Source organism: Myxocyprinus asiaticus, chromosome 3, assembly GCF_019703515.2.
Source record: "Myxocyprinus asiaticus isolate MX2 ecotype Aquarium Trade chromosome 3, UBuf_Myxa_2, whole genome shotgun sequence".
Classification (NCBI taxonomy): domain Eukaryota; kingdom Metazoa; phylum Chordata; class Actinopteri; order Cypriniformes; family Catostomidae; genus Myxocyprinus; species Myxocyprinus asiaticus.
The window spans coordinates 1,909,578-1,924,268 of NC_059346.1; the positions used below are offsets into that span (position 1 = coordinate 1,909,578).

General features: G+C 42.3%; 1 protein-coding gene across 5 annotated transcripts in view; it reads right to left on the reverse strand.

Annotated features, from left to right (window-relative positions):
• LOC127423162 (myotubularin-related protein 3-like) overlaps nt 1-14,691 on the reverse strand; it is a 47,096-nt gene that overhangs the window by 7,364 nt on the left and 25,041 nt on the right. For 4 of the 5 annotated variants that reach the window (XM_051667292.1, XM_051667284.1, XM_051667308.1 and 1 more), the window contains 4 exons: nt 8,841-9,023; nt 8,365-8,535; nt 6,863-6,996; nt 5,594-6,722 (listed from right to left, as the gene is read on the reverse strand). In XM_051667292.1, coding sequence (XP_051523252.1) covers nt 5,594-6,722; nt 6,863-6,996; nt 8,365-8,535; nt 8,841-9,023 — 1,617 coding nt within the window. The remainder of the gene's footprint in view (nt 1-5,593; nt 6,723-6,862; nt 6,997-8,364; nt 8,536-8,840; nt 9,024-14,691) is intronic. The other variant, XM_051667301.1, reaches the window with a different exon arrangement.

Sequence of the window (14,691 nt, forward strand, 5' to 3'; positions counted from 1 at the left end):
GTTATTATTATGCAAAAAGAACAAAATACACACAGGGGACAATTCACTACACAGTTGCACCACTTTTGCACGTGGTATTTTAGCTCAAAAACCTGCGCCGCGTCTTGAGTATTTAAATGGATCATGACAAAGTTGCGTGAGATACATGACAACGGTCAAAGACATCCATCTAGTGCATGTTTATATAGAAAAATTATTCAAAATAGTCCAGATGGGCAGAAGAAGTTGTCCTGTGTGCAGGAATAGTAGGCCTATCTTTCCTGCTCTCTTTTTGAGCGGCAGTGGGCGGGGCCAAGGCTGTGATGATGTAAAAGGAGGCGTTAAATGGAGGAAGAGGTATTAGGGAGGCCAGCAGGGGGTGCTCACCCTGCGCTCTGTGTGGGTCCTAACGCCCCAGCATAGTGATGGGGACACTATACTGTAAAAAGACACCATCCTTCGGAATGAGACTTTAAGCTGAGGTCCTGACTCTCTGTGGTCATTAAAAATCCTAGAGCGCTTCTCGTAAAGAGTAGGGGTGTAACCCCAGTGTCCTGGCTAAATTCCCCCCATTGGCCCTTCTCAATCATGGCCTCCTAATAATCCCCATCCATTAATTGGCTCTATAACTCTACTCTCTCCTCTCCACCAATAGCTGGTGTGTGGTGAGAGTACTGACGCACTATGGCTGCCGTCACATCATCCAGGTGGATTCTGCACACTGGTGGCGGTTGAGGAGAGTCCCCTGTTCACTGTGTAAAGCACTTTGAGTGTAGTGTCAGAAAAGCGATATATAAATGTAACGTTCATTCATTCATTCAAAAGGAGGCATTGATGTTTTGTTGTAGAGGCGGTCATGCATTAACGAAGGCCCCAGTGTGATGTCAGAAAACCACGGAAGTATTTGTGCAGCTTGGTGTCACTAAACGCTCTTTGGACTGGAGAGGAAGTTTTGAGTTCTGAAACATAATGTATGTTTTTATAGTACAACGAACTCTTACATGTCAAAAGATAAAGGAAAATTTGATTCCTATTTGATTCCTCATGACATGACCTCTTTAAATCAAGAAATTATCATTCCTTTTCTGTGCTTTTAAAAAAAAAAAGCTATGCTATTTGCCAAGCGTAATAACTAGGGATGTGCAAAAACAGGTTTTGCTCACGTGTCCTTCCTAAACATGCACACATGCTTTTATTTCTGAAAAAATGGAGATGCATGAATGATTAAGCCATTTTTGTCTGTGAAATAACTAGACTATTTTTGTTACGAAGTGTTTGCATTATTGAGCGAAACCTTTTATTTCTTTTTGATTCTCTCATGAATAAAAACATATGCAGTATACTCAGCGGGTTACAACAAGCTGGCATTTGATTTAAACGGTGAGGCCTCTGTTTAAAATTCGATGGCATGTACATATAGGCATATTCATGGTATTTTGAAACACTGATTTTCGGCCTGGAATTTACGACTGTCGTCTAAGTGAAAGGTAGGCTACCTTTTGTAATTTATTTTTTGGTAGGATTGTTCTAATAAAGTTGATATTTGATACAGTATATTTGATGTGTCATTTTATTACTTTGATTTTTTAAGTGTAGGTTTAAATACTGCAGTTGAAATTAGAAAAGTTTAACCCTTGGAATTCATTTATGAATAGAGGCAGGCTAAATTTGCGCTTCATAACATAACATTCGCTTCTATGTAAATATACTATTACAGCATACAGTTGTGCTCAAAAGTTTGCATACCCTGGCAGAAATTGTGACATTTTGGCATTGATTTTGAAAATATGACTGATCATGCATGACCGTCTTTTATTTAAGGATAGTGATCATATGAAGCCATTTATTATCACATAGTTGTTTGGCTCCTTTTTAAATCATAATGATAACAGAAATCACCCAAAAGGCCCTGATCAAAAGTTTACACACCCTTGAATGTTTGGCCTTGTTACAGACATACAAAGTGACACACACAGGTTTAAATGGCAATTAAAGGTTAATTTCCCACACCTGTGGCTTTTTAAATTGCAATTAGTGTCTGTGTATAAATAGTCAATGAGTTTGTTAGCTCTCACGTGGATGCACTGAGCAGGCTAGATACTGAGCCATGGGGAGCAGAAAAGAACTGTCAAAAGACCTGCGTAACAAGGTAATGGAACTTTATAAAGATGGAAAAGGATATAAAAAGATATCCAAAGCCTTGAAAATGCCAGTCAGTACTGTTCAATCACTTATTAAGAAGTGGAAAATTCAGGGATCTCTTGATACCAAGCCAAGGTCAGGTAGACCAAGAAAGATTTCAGCCACAACTGCCAGAAGAATTGTTCAGGATACAAAGAAAAACCCACAGGTAACCTCAGGAGAAATACAGACTGCTCTGGAAAAAGACGGTGTGGTTGTTTCAAGGAGCACAATACGACGATACTTGAACAAAAATGAGCTGCATGTTCGAGTTGCCAGAAAGAAGACTTTACTGCGCCAATGCCACAAAAAAGCCCGGTTACAATATGCCCGACAACACTTTGACACGCCTCACAGCTTCTGGCACACTGTAATTTGGAGTGACGAGACCAAAATAGAGCTTTATGGTCACAACCATAAGCGCTATGTTTGGAGAGGGGTCAACAAGTATTGTGCTCCTTGAAACAACCACACTGTCTTTTTCCAGAGCATAATCAGTCATATTTTCAAAGCCAATGCAAGGGTTTGCAAACATTTGAGCACAACTGTATCTATTATTAGTGCTCTCTTATTTCTTATTTTATGCTCAGTTTATACAGCTGAACACTATCACGTCGATTTTATGACCAGCTATTACTACCCACACGCCGTTTTAGGCATTCGATGTGCTATTATTAGTTCTATTGCTTTTACTTAATGTATTTTTGAATTTATGTTTTTTACTCATTTTGTAATGAAGTCATGAACAACAAGAGGTGTTGGAAAAACATGCATTTAAGAGTGAAAAACACAGCAACAGAAAAAGCACCACAACAGTATTTTACTATCAGACTTTTTGTCTCTAAACAATGTTCCCGTTGTTATACATAATCTGTAATTCTCTTTTTTGATGACTTTGACAGTTTTGGCAAACATTAAGCATATTTATTTTTTGAATAGGCGTTTATAGCCTATTATTAAGAAAGGTGTCTTAGGGGGGCCTGGGTATCTCAGCGAGTAAAGACGCTGACTACCACTCCTGGAGTCATGAGTTTGAATCCAGGGCGTGCTGAGTGACTCCAGCCAGGTCTCCTAAGCAACCAAATTGGCCCGGTTGCTAGGGAGGATAGAGTCACATGGGGTAACCTCCTCGTGGTCGCTATAATGTGGTTCTCGCTCTCAATGGGGTGCGTGGTGAGTTGTGCGTGGATGCCGCGGAGAATAGCATGAAGCCTCCACATGCGCTACGTCTCCGCGGTAACGCACTCAACAAGCCACGTGACGAGATGCGCGGATTGATGTTCTCAGACACGGAGATAACTGAGATTCGTCCTCCGCCACCCGGATTGAGGCGAGTCACTACACCACCACGAGGACTTAGAGCGCATTGGGAATTGGGCATTTCAAATTGGGAAGGAAACGTGTCTGATTGGTGTCTTGTGGAAATTACTCCAGCTTAATTATACAGGGCTTTATTGACCAACTAGCCCACTAACTGTTGACATAACCCACCGACTAGTTGATTTTGAAATTATGTCTTTTTGCACATCCCTAGTTATAACGCTGCGCTATTACCGCCCGAGGAAACCAGGCGATAAACTGTATTTGCTATTTAAAATAGATATTTGAGTACATTTTCTATTGAACATGGCAGCAGTAATTTATCAAAAAATTATCAAAATGATGGAGAAGAGTGTTACTTATAACCCAGCATATATCCAGATTCGCGGTGTAGTCAAACACACTTTCAGAGATGATTCAGGGGTCTGGATGCTGTACCATTGTTTCCTACAAAATTCAGCACTTGCAGTGGGGAAAAATGTTGATATAAAATATGGTTATTTACTACTGTACACCAAACTGTCACATATTGTCAGTGTTTAGTTTCAGTTTTGTTAGCTAAATGCATCAAATAAATGAAGAAAAAAGATTTGTTTCTCCTACAACATGCATATGTGTCTTTATTTACTGTGCGGTGTGAGCCCTGTGCAAATACTCAGTAGCAGCTGTTTTGCTTCGCTTTTTCATCTGCTGACGTAGCGCTGTTTGGGCGGAATAAAGTTTATATATGTGACTTGAACAGCCAGATGCATTTACACTTGAGTGTCAAATGGAATGCATCTCAAACCAACTCCGGATGTATATATCAGATTTATATTAGTTTCTAATTCATCTTGGAGGGAATTTACACTTGGTCTTTTCATGAAAAACGCATGAAGTGACAAAGTGTAAATACCCCCTAGAATAGAGCGCAACAGTGCCCGCCCACTTTTTCAGCCGTCTAGGTTCCGGAAGTATTTTCTACATTCATTTCTTCCATAGACTTGTAGTAAAATCCTTCATAAAAGAGCTGTGCGCCATGAACCAAACCAACCAGCTATGAGGTGAATAACAACATCAAGAACTTTGTTTTGGGGGAGAAAAGTATTTGAAAATCAGACATAAAGACAAAAGTACAAGGATGTAGTACTTACCGTTTTTCATCAGGGCACAAACCACAATCCCATAAACCATTGCGAATTATGTCATTGAATAAAAAACGATGTGAATATTGCAAAATATTCTGATATGTACAAATATATAAGTAGTTTAAGAGTGAAGAGAGACCGACTCGATTACGTCATTCACAGTGCATCATGGGAGTGGGCGGTCGTTCCGAGGCACGTTTCGCGTGTTTCGTTGGACACGTTCTCTGATTGGTGGATCTTTCAATGCTTTACCATGGTTAATGTAGTTGTTTAACATGAATTCCGCTATCAAACGTGATTTTTAAACAATGAAGTTGCAATATTGCAGATGGATGGCTTCAACGGAACCATATCGATGAACAACCTCGTAGCTCATGGTAGGTCTGTCTTTAAAGGTTTATAAGTTATCATTGAAAATCAATGAGTCATTTATTCAATAAATGAATGGGATTTTTACTCCCAGAACCAGACTGTTGCGCTCTATATAACAAATACTGTCACTCACATACCAAATATATACGGAGTAAAAATCCTTAAAAAAAAAAGCACAGAATTTATCCGTTGTAAACAGATATCACAGATGGTAACTAGTATCAGGGGCGGACTGGGAAGAGCAATCGTGATGGGGGGGTTGTCACTGTCCTTTTCTGCATATTGCTGCCCCCTTCGGCATATCGCGGCGCCGTTTTGTGGCCCGTTCTGCATAACGCGGCGGCCCATTCGGCCCCGTTTCACGGCCGGCCCACTGGGAAAAGTCCCGAATCTCCCGATGGCCAGTCCGCCCCTGACTAGTATAAATCAGCCTTTCCTTGACCTGTGCTCAGAGCTGTGCACAAGCATCCCTTTGTGGTGCAATTAACCTTTTTTTGTTGTTTCACGGCACACGCCCTTTTTATCTCACCACAATCAATTTAGACTGAAAGTTCACAACTCTGGTATCATTCTTTTCCCCCCTTTAGACCGCTAAGTAAACGTGTGTGCCTCACCAGTTTCCCGTTGACGTGTAAACGGCTCCACAGCTCCTGCACCTGTTTCTTCAGCATCTCCACCTGCAATTGATGCCCTGCCTCCATCTGCCTCAGACGCACCTGTACGGCGTCACTGTGAAAACTCAACCCGTCCTTATCCTGGTGATCTAATGGCGTTAACTGCTGAGCTACTGCAGGCCCGTGCACCAAAACACCAGCCGAATGATTGTGGGACGTCAATAGAAAACCGTCACCTGCTGCTGAGGTCTCGGCACAGCTGCCATGGTAAGACAGAGGGCTGTCCTGATTGCTCGACGGTGGAGAGAGAGGATGAACGGGACATTGGGGAGGTGAGCGGATGCCGTTAAGAGTTTTGGGTGATTTTGGCGGCTCAGACGAAGTGTGTGATGGTGGATGTGTGTATGGGGTGTGATTCTCCATTGAAGATTTGCTGCTAGATTGTAAGGGATCATGGGTTGACACGTTGGCACAGGGCATTTCATTGTCAAGGTGTAACCCGTCCATTTCTGACTCACTGTTTCCGTTTGTGTAAAGGGCAGAATGGGACGAGGGCGAGCAAACATTGGGTGTCAGGGATTTATCGATGGCAATTTCCACAGCTTGATCTTCAAGCTCCTCAGATGCCCCACACACTCGGTCCTCACTGTTCGTCTCACTTGCGTCTGAGTGTGTAGCGCCAATCATGACATTTACAGCAGAGTCGTCTGGAATATCGCAGGAAGGTGTGTTGATTAGAAGGTCCAACTTCCTGTTGTCCTCTTCCTTTGCTTCCTGTAAGATATTCTTAATTTGGCTGTCAGTCACTCCATTCTCCACAGAAATCCCCATGTTACCTCGTAGGTCACAGTTTAACATTTCAGAATTACTATCGTTGATTTCACATACTGTCCAGTTGAGTCGATAATCCAGTGCTGTCATTGAATTATTGAGACTGTCATCTGCGCTACTTTCTGACGTCTGAGTGCTGGTCATGTCGGGTTTTGTTGTCATGGTGATCTCCCGGGTGAGCGTGTGGTCTTGCCACTTTTCAGTCAGGTTGGGGTCACTGCTGCGGCGGTTTGGAATCGCAGAGGTTAAACTCTCACAAGATGCGGGCAAGTCGTTGTATGACCGAGTCTTTGGTAATCTGCCGAAACCATCAGTAAAGAAAACACACAATTTTATATTAATGCAGCATGTGGCAACGTTGCTTGGTGTATATATATATATATATATATATATATATATATATATATATATATATATATATATTTAGTGCACTTTTACCTGCTTGCAGGTGTGGCTAAGGGGGCGAAGTATGGCACACATGACTCATCAGAGGGTGTGGAGGGGGCAGAGTTAGGCAAGTAGATGGCACTCCATAGCATCAGATTCTGCACGTGACACACGGGGTGCAAAACCTGAATGAAATGGAGCGATTAAGACTGTGGCCAAAAATGCCATCTAGTTAGGCATCTCACTATATGCTCAAAATGCTTTCTATGTAGGCAGCTCCCTAGATGCCAAAATGCACTGTCTAGTTAGGCATCTCTCTATATGCTAAAAATGCTGTCTAGGTAGGCAGCTCACTAGATGCCCAAATACGCTGTCTAGGTAGGCAGCTCACTAAATGCCCAAAATTATGTCTAGGTAGGCATCTCGCTATATGCTCAAAATGCTGTCAAGGTAGGCAGCTCGCTAGATGCCCAAATGTGCTGTCTAGTTAGGCATCTCTCTATATGCTAAAAATGCTGTCTAGGTAGGCAGCTCACTAGATGCCCAAATACGCTGTCTAGGTAGGCAGCTCACTAAATGCCCAAAATTATGTCTAGGTAGGCATCTCGCTATATGCTCAAAATGTTTTCTAGGTAGGCAGCTCGCTAGATGCCCAAATGTGCTGTCTAGTTAGGCATCTCTCTATATGCTAAAAATGCTGTCTAGGTAGGCAGCTCACTAGATGCCCAAATACGCTGTCTAGGTAGGCAGCTCACTAAATGCCCAAAATTATGTCTAGGTAGGCATCTTGCTATATGCTCAAAATGCTGTCAAGGTAGGCAGCTCGCTAGATGCCCAAATATTCTGTCTAGGTAGGCAGCTCGCTAGATGCCCAAAATTCTGTCTAGGTAGGCAGCTCGCTAGATGCCCAAATACACTGTCTAGTTTGGCAGCTCGCTACATGCTCAAAATGCTGTCAAGGTAGGCATCTCACTAAATGCCTAAAATTCTGTCTAGGTAGGCAGCTCGCTATATGCTCAAAATGCTGTCTAGGCAAGCAGCTCACTAGATGTTCAAAATGCTGTCTAGGTAGGCAGCTCGCTATATGCTCAAAATGCTGTCAAGGTAGGCATCTCACTAAATGCCCAAAATTCTGTCTAGGTAGGCAGCTCGCTATATGCTCAAAATGCTGTCAAGGTAGGCAGCTCGCTAGATGCCCAAAATTCTGTCTAGGTAGGCAGCTCGCTAGATGCCCAAATACACTGTCTAGTTTGGCAGCTCGCTAGATGCCCAAAATGCTGTCTAGTTAGGCATTTCGCTATATACTCAAAATGCTGTCTAGGCAAGCAGCTCACTAGATGCTCAAAATGCTGTCAAGGTAGACAGCTCACTTTATGCTTAAAATCCTGTCTAGGTAGGGCGCTAACCTACCTAAGGCTAGATGTGGTTATTTATGATATGTCTGTTCTGGTGTTTGCCCCAAACTGCTCAGTGCAGATGTGTGATATATTTGAGACCAAGACAACAATCAAGAGATCAACAGTCACAGTCTGAGAGTGAATGAAGTGTGTTACCGCCTCAGATCGTGGTGAATAAAGGATGTTGTGGAAGGCTGGGTTTGTAGGTCTCAGGAGAGTCCACACAGAACACGTCTTTTTCTGAACACACCGCTCCTCGCGCTCCTTCACACTGTTACACAGGAACGTCCCAAACAGACACGAGTATGTGTGCTGAACTAACTTCACCTACAGAGACAAACACAGCAGTATTAATCTTACTAGTCTGTTTACAACATAATAGAACTAGAATAAGAGATGTTTCCTAAAACCCCAAAGCTGGAATTCAGAAGTGACTATATGGCCACTGGGGAATTACACAAAAAGCCATTAAAGCAGCACATTAAACCTTTATTTATTGAAACACCCTCATTATATGCTAAATAAAATTGACTAGTGGCATATTAAACCTCCAGCAGGGGTTAATTAGCAGCACAATAATTATACAGAAACTGAAGAAGCATCTATCAAAGATGATAGGTGACCGTGAGTACCAGGAAGGCCTCGTTGAACTGAAAGGAGCATGGGAACTGTCTCTGAAGCTGATGTACACAGTCCAGCCACTGCAGGAACACTGGACAACGCTCGTTCGGATCCTCGTTCTCCCCGTGACCGCAGCGATCGGCAAACTTATGACCATAATCCAACCACTCCATCTCTACCAGCACCTGAAAACCCTGAGAAGACCAAATCAAAACTATTTACAGAGGTTTTCTTTTCTATAAAATATGAAAATGTCATGTTTCTACAATTTAAAGTTAAATTTACTTGAACTTTGCACTAGGACTAGGCGACAGATCGTATGATTTTGCTGCCGATATAAAATTGAGCAACATTGTGAATAAAGAAACGACTGTTTCTTTAAGACTGTCATAATACTAGTTTCACAATCCTTCCATGTCTCGTGACTCGTGGGTATGAGAACGTTAAGACATAGATGTTTTAACAGCACCTCTGTTTTAAACTTCTGTAGCAAAAACGCAGATGTAGTTGGTTAAATTGATTAATTTCCTTAAAAACTGAAGTGTGCAATTTCTGCGCCATTAGCACCACCAAACAGAATTGCAAAAAATAAACATTGTTTTCAAACAGACTTACGAATACACCCACCGTATGCTGTCTATTTGAACAAACAGATAGCCCCGCCCCCAACTCATGCCATTGGTCGGGCCAATGTTGTGGAATTTTAATAGCGCCAGAGACACAGGGTGGGTTGCAACAATAAGAATTTAATTAAGGGTTTGTTGATCCACGTTTTAGTAATTTAGGTAAATGTTGATATTTATTACTATGTACTGCTATAGAAGAATCAGAATCAGAATGAGCATTATTGCCAAGTGTTCTCACGTACACAAGGAATATTTTTTGGTGATAGTGCACACAACATTACAGTGAGACACAGAATATAAAACAAAGGTAAGAGTATAAACAGACATACAAAAAATAGGACATATAACATAGAATGGCGTATGTACCTGTACATGTTCAAGTGGTAATGTATGTGCAAGGTAGGGGTATGTACAGTTATTCAATTAAATATGAGTGAATTTACATATGTGCATGAGATATTGATTTACATTATTGCACTATGTGGGATTCCTGAAGGCAGTTTAATTGTTCATGTGGAAAATGGAGTGTAAAAACTGTTCTTGTGCCTGGATGTCCTGGCACTCAGTGCTCTGTAGCGCCGGCCAGAGGTCAACAGTTCAAATGGAGTGGGCAAGATATGTGGGGTCAAGAGTGATTCTACCTGCACGTTTCCTCACACTTGAGACATACAAGTCTTGGAGGGTGGGCAAGGGGGCACTAATAATCCTCTACGCAGTCCTGACTGTCCGCTGTAGTTTCCTTCTGTCTGATTTGGTGGCTGAATCAAACCAGACAGTTATAGATGTACACAGGACAGACTCAATGACGGCAGAGTAGAACTGTGTCAGCAGCTCCTGTGGCAGGTTGAACTTCCTAAGCTGGCGAAGGAAGTACAACCTCTGCTGAGCCTTCTTCACAATGGAGTCTATGTGGGTGTCCCACTTCAGGACCTGAGAGATGGTAGAGCCCAGGAACCTGAATGACTCCACTGCTGCCAGTGCTGTTCAGGATTGGGGGGGGGGATTTCTGCTGAAGTCCACTATCATCACTGCTGTTTTGAGCGTGTTCAGCTCAAGGTTGTTGTGACCGCACCAGACAGCCAGCTGTTCAACCTCCCATCTGTATGCAGACTCGTCACCGTCATGGATGAGGCAGATGACCGTGGTGTTGTCTGCAAACTTCAGGAGCTTGACAGAGGGGTCCTTTGCAGTGCAGTCATTCGTTTACAGGGAGAAGAGCAGCGGAGAGAGAATGCATCCCTGAGGAGCAGCAGTGCTAACAGTGAGAGCTGCGGCCTATCTGTCAGAAAGCTGATGATCCATCAACAGATTGGGGTGGGTCAGAGCTGGGTCAGTTTGGTTGAGAGAAGATCAGGCATGGTGGTATTGAAGGCTGAACTGAAGTCCACAAATAGGATCCTTGCATAAGTCCCAGGATATGATGCAATCCCATGTTGACAACATCATCCACAGACCTGTTTGCTCAGTAAGCAAACTGAAGGGGGTCTAGCAGGGGTCCAGTGATGTCCTTCAGGTAGGCCAAAACCAGTCTCTCAAACGACTTCATGACCACAGACGTGAGAGCAACAGGTCTGTAGTCATTATGTCCTGTGATTTTGGGTTTCTGGGGGACCGGAATGATGGAGGAGCATTTGAAGCAGCAGGGAACTTCACACTGCTTCAGTGATCTATTGAAGATCAGTGCAGACTTTCAGACAGGCAGGTGAAACACTGTCTGGGCCTGAAGCTTTCCTAGTCTTCTGTTTCTTGAAGACCTGGCACACATCCTCCTCACAGACCATAAGTGCAGGTTGAGTAGCAGGAGAGGGGTTGCAGGAGGTGTTGGTGTGTGTGTGTTAAGTGAAGTGAAGATCAGAGCGGGGGAGGGGTGTGAGACTGGGCTTTACAAACCTGCAGTTAAACACATTCATGTCATCAGCCATTTGTTAATTCTCTACAGAACGAGGAGGTGGTGGCCACTCTAATCTGCTTAGTCAGTGTGTTTCTGGCCTGGTTGTACAAGATTTTAAACCCACTTCTGTAAGCATCCTCTTTGGCATGACAAAGCTGTCTGAGTTTTTCTGAAAACCATGGTTTATTGTTATTGAATGATAAAAAAGTCCTGGTAGGGTTGCACATATCCTCACAGAAACTGATACATGATGTCACAGTATCCAGGTCTGTGGCTGCAGCCTCAAAAACACTCCAATCAGTGTAGTCAAAGCAGGCTTGTAGTTCCAGCTCTGCTTTATTGGTCCATCTCTTTACAGTCTTTACTACAGGTTTAGCTGATTTTAGTTTCTGCTTTTAGGTCGGGAGAAGATGAACCAGACAGTGATCAGAGAGTCCTAAAGCTGCACATGGGACAGAGCAATATGCATCCTTTACAGTGGTGTAGCAGTGGTCCAGTATATTTCTGTCTCTGGTGGGGATTGTGATGTGTTGTTTGTATTTTGGCAGTTCATGTGTGAGGTCAGCTTTGTTAAAATCCCCAAGAATAATAAGTGAGTCCGGGTGTTGTTGCTCCATGTCTGTGATGTGATCAGCCAGCTGTTGCAGCGCTGTGCTTGTGGCGGGATGTAAACACTCAAGAGAATGAACGAGGAAAACTCCCACGGCGAGTAGAAAGGCTAACAGTTGACGAAGAGTGCTTCTTAATTAGGACAGCACATCTATTTCAACACTGTTACATCTGTACACCAACTTTCGTTAATGTAAATGCATGTGCCGCCACCTCTCGTTTTCCCCAATGATTCCGCAACGCAATCCGCTCTGAACAGCTGGAAGCCCAGCAGACGAAACTTGCTGTACAGGATGGCTTCATTCAGCCAGGTTTCCGTGAAACACAGAGCAGTGGAGCAGAATTAGAAAAGTCCTTATTTATATAGTGTTGCATACTAGATATTAATTGTACTTTATGTCAGGTTATTTTTATTTGTATAGCACTTTCCACATTATACATTGTTTCAAAGCAGCTTATGGGAAATTATAATGTAACGTCTGTAATATCTTAAATGTCTTTAGCCCTATTCGGACGGGATTAGTTTTCTAAACAACGTTTGAGTTACAATTATAATCACCCAACGTCTGTGATTTCATGTACTAATTTGGACGGGACTAAGATTTCCTTGTTTATTACAGAGGTGGGAGTGTATGTTTTCTAGATGTATTTTGATTACAGAAGGTTGATCACATTTAGGTAAGACTTTATCTGTTTAAATGTAAAATAATGTATTTTTTATTCTTATATCTGTGAATTATATCGAATAATATTACGTAATTGAGTGGAGAATTTAAGGCGAGTATCTTACCTGATGCTGATATTACCTGATATATGCCTTTATTTTTTTTTAATTATTATTATTATTTATTTATTTAATTAATTATTTTCCCCTTTTTCTCCCAATTTGGAATGCCCAATTTCAAATGTGCTTTTAAGTCTTCGTGGTCGTGTAGTGATTCGCCTCAGTCCGGGTGGCGGAGGATGAATCTCAGTTGCCTCCGCGTCTGAGATCGTCAACCCGCGCATCTTATCACATGGTTTGTTGAGCGCGTTGCCACGGAGACATAGTGCGTGTGGAGGCTTCATGCCATCCACCGCGGCAACCACACTCAACTCACCACGCGCCCCACCGAGAACAAACCACATTATAGCGACCACGAGGAGGTTACCCCATGTGACTCTACCCTCCCTAGCAACCGGGCCAATTTGGCTGCTTAGGAGACCTGGCTGGAGTCACTCAGCACACCCTGGGATTCGAACTAGCGAACTAGCGAACTCCAGGGGTGGTAGCCAGCGTCTTTACCACTGAGCTACCCAGGCCCCCACAATGGCCATTCTTAGCCGTTTATGCGATTTGGCTCTCCTTGTTGACTTTATTTTCATATTATTTTGTTGGATGGCAAATATTTTACATCCATATTGAAATGCACGCAGCAGGCAGAAGATTGGCGTGCCTAAGTACGATCTTGACGGTAGTTCATGTAGGTCAAAATACATGAGAAGCGTTGTGAAAATTCAGTATCAGCAATCAAAGACATTCGCATTTGGATGGGATTAGATTTGTCAGATGACCCTTGAGTTAGCCGAAAAACAGTAGGTTATTTCCTCTGAAATTTTTACAGAGGTTGTGTGAGAAAACTAGTCCTGTCCGAATAGGGCTTTAAGACCTGTTCACACCAAACCCGTTCTTTCGGAGCGATTGTTCATTCCGAATGGTAACAATGAATTCCAATGACGCACAGCGGGTCCGACAAATCGTCCACCGACAATCCGAAGGTTTTTTTTACGGAGAGTGGTCCAATTTTTTTTTCTTTGGACTGCGATGAAAACTGACTGACCAATGAGAAAAGAGCTTTTTGTCATTTTACAGTCGTTGCAGCTGCTCAATCCAGCATGCTGGTGGCGCTGATCAACAAGCAAACACCGGCATTGGACGTGCAGCTGATACACACCCAGAAAATGATATACTTAAAAACAAATAGTTGCAGTTCATGAACCCTTTGTATTGCAAACATAAACCCGCTCTGTTTTTGAAAGTCTGCTTATGGTTTATTGTCTTAAATGTACATTATTTAATATGTATATCACTGTGCCTGTTAAGGCATTAAAAATAGCAGCGAGGTTCAGCTATTTGTTTGCACTAAGCTCATAATGAAATATCCCATAAAAAGATTCATTACATGCAATGTTTTAGACAAACGAATTGCAGAACCACACTGCTTTTTTATTGCAAGGATAATATAACAAAGTATTGCAATCATTTAAATAAAGAAAAGACAGTGAGCCAGTGTTTTCTTTTATATTATTTTTTATATATGCATCATATTTCATACTAAACTATTCTCAATGTACATTATTCCACGTGTATTTATGTCACTGTACCTTGTGTTATATTATCCAGGCATTAATCCAGGCATTATAAAAAGAGAAGTTGAGTTCGGGAGTCTGGAATATACCTACTTGTAGCAAAATACATGTGCAAATAAATATCCAACAGAGCTCTTTACTCATCTCACTTGCATAAAAAACACAGATTATATACTCCTTAAAATGCATCAAAACCATGGAAAGAACATAATGAGACAGTTATGCCAAAGTAGGTAAATAAATGCTTTAACGGCATTCAGTATATTAATCTCTAACAGCTGAAGGGTGCGGACAGGAGACTGGTCTAACAACAGCACCACAACAGCGCTGCCTACTGTACAGGAGTGTGTCGATGTGAATAGACCTTCCGTCAAGAGGTACGTCTCG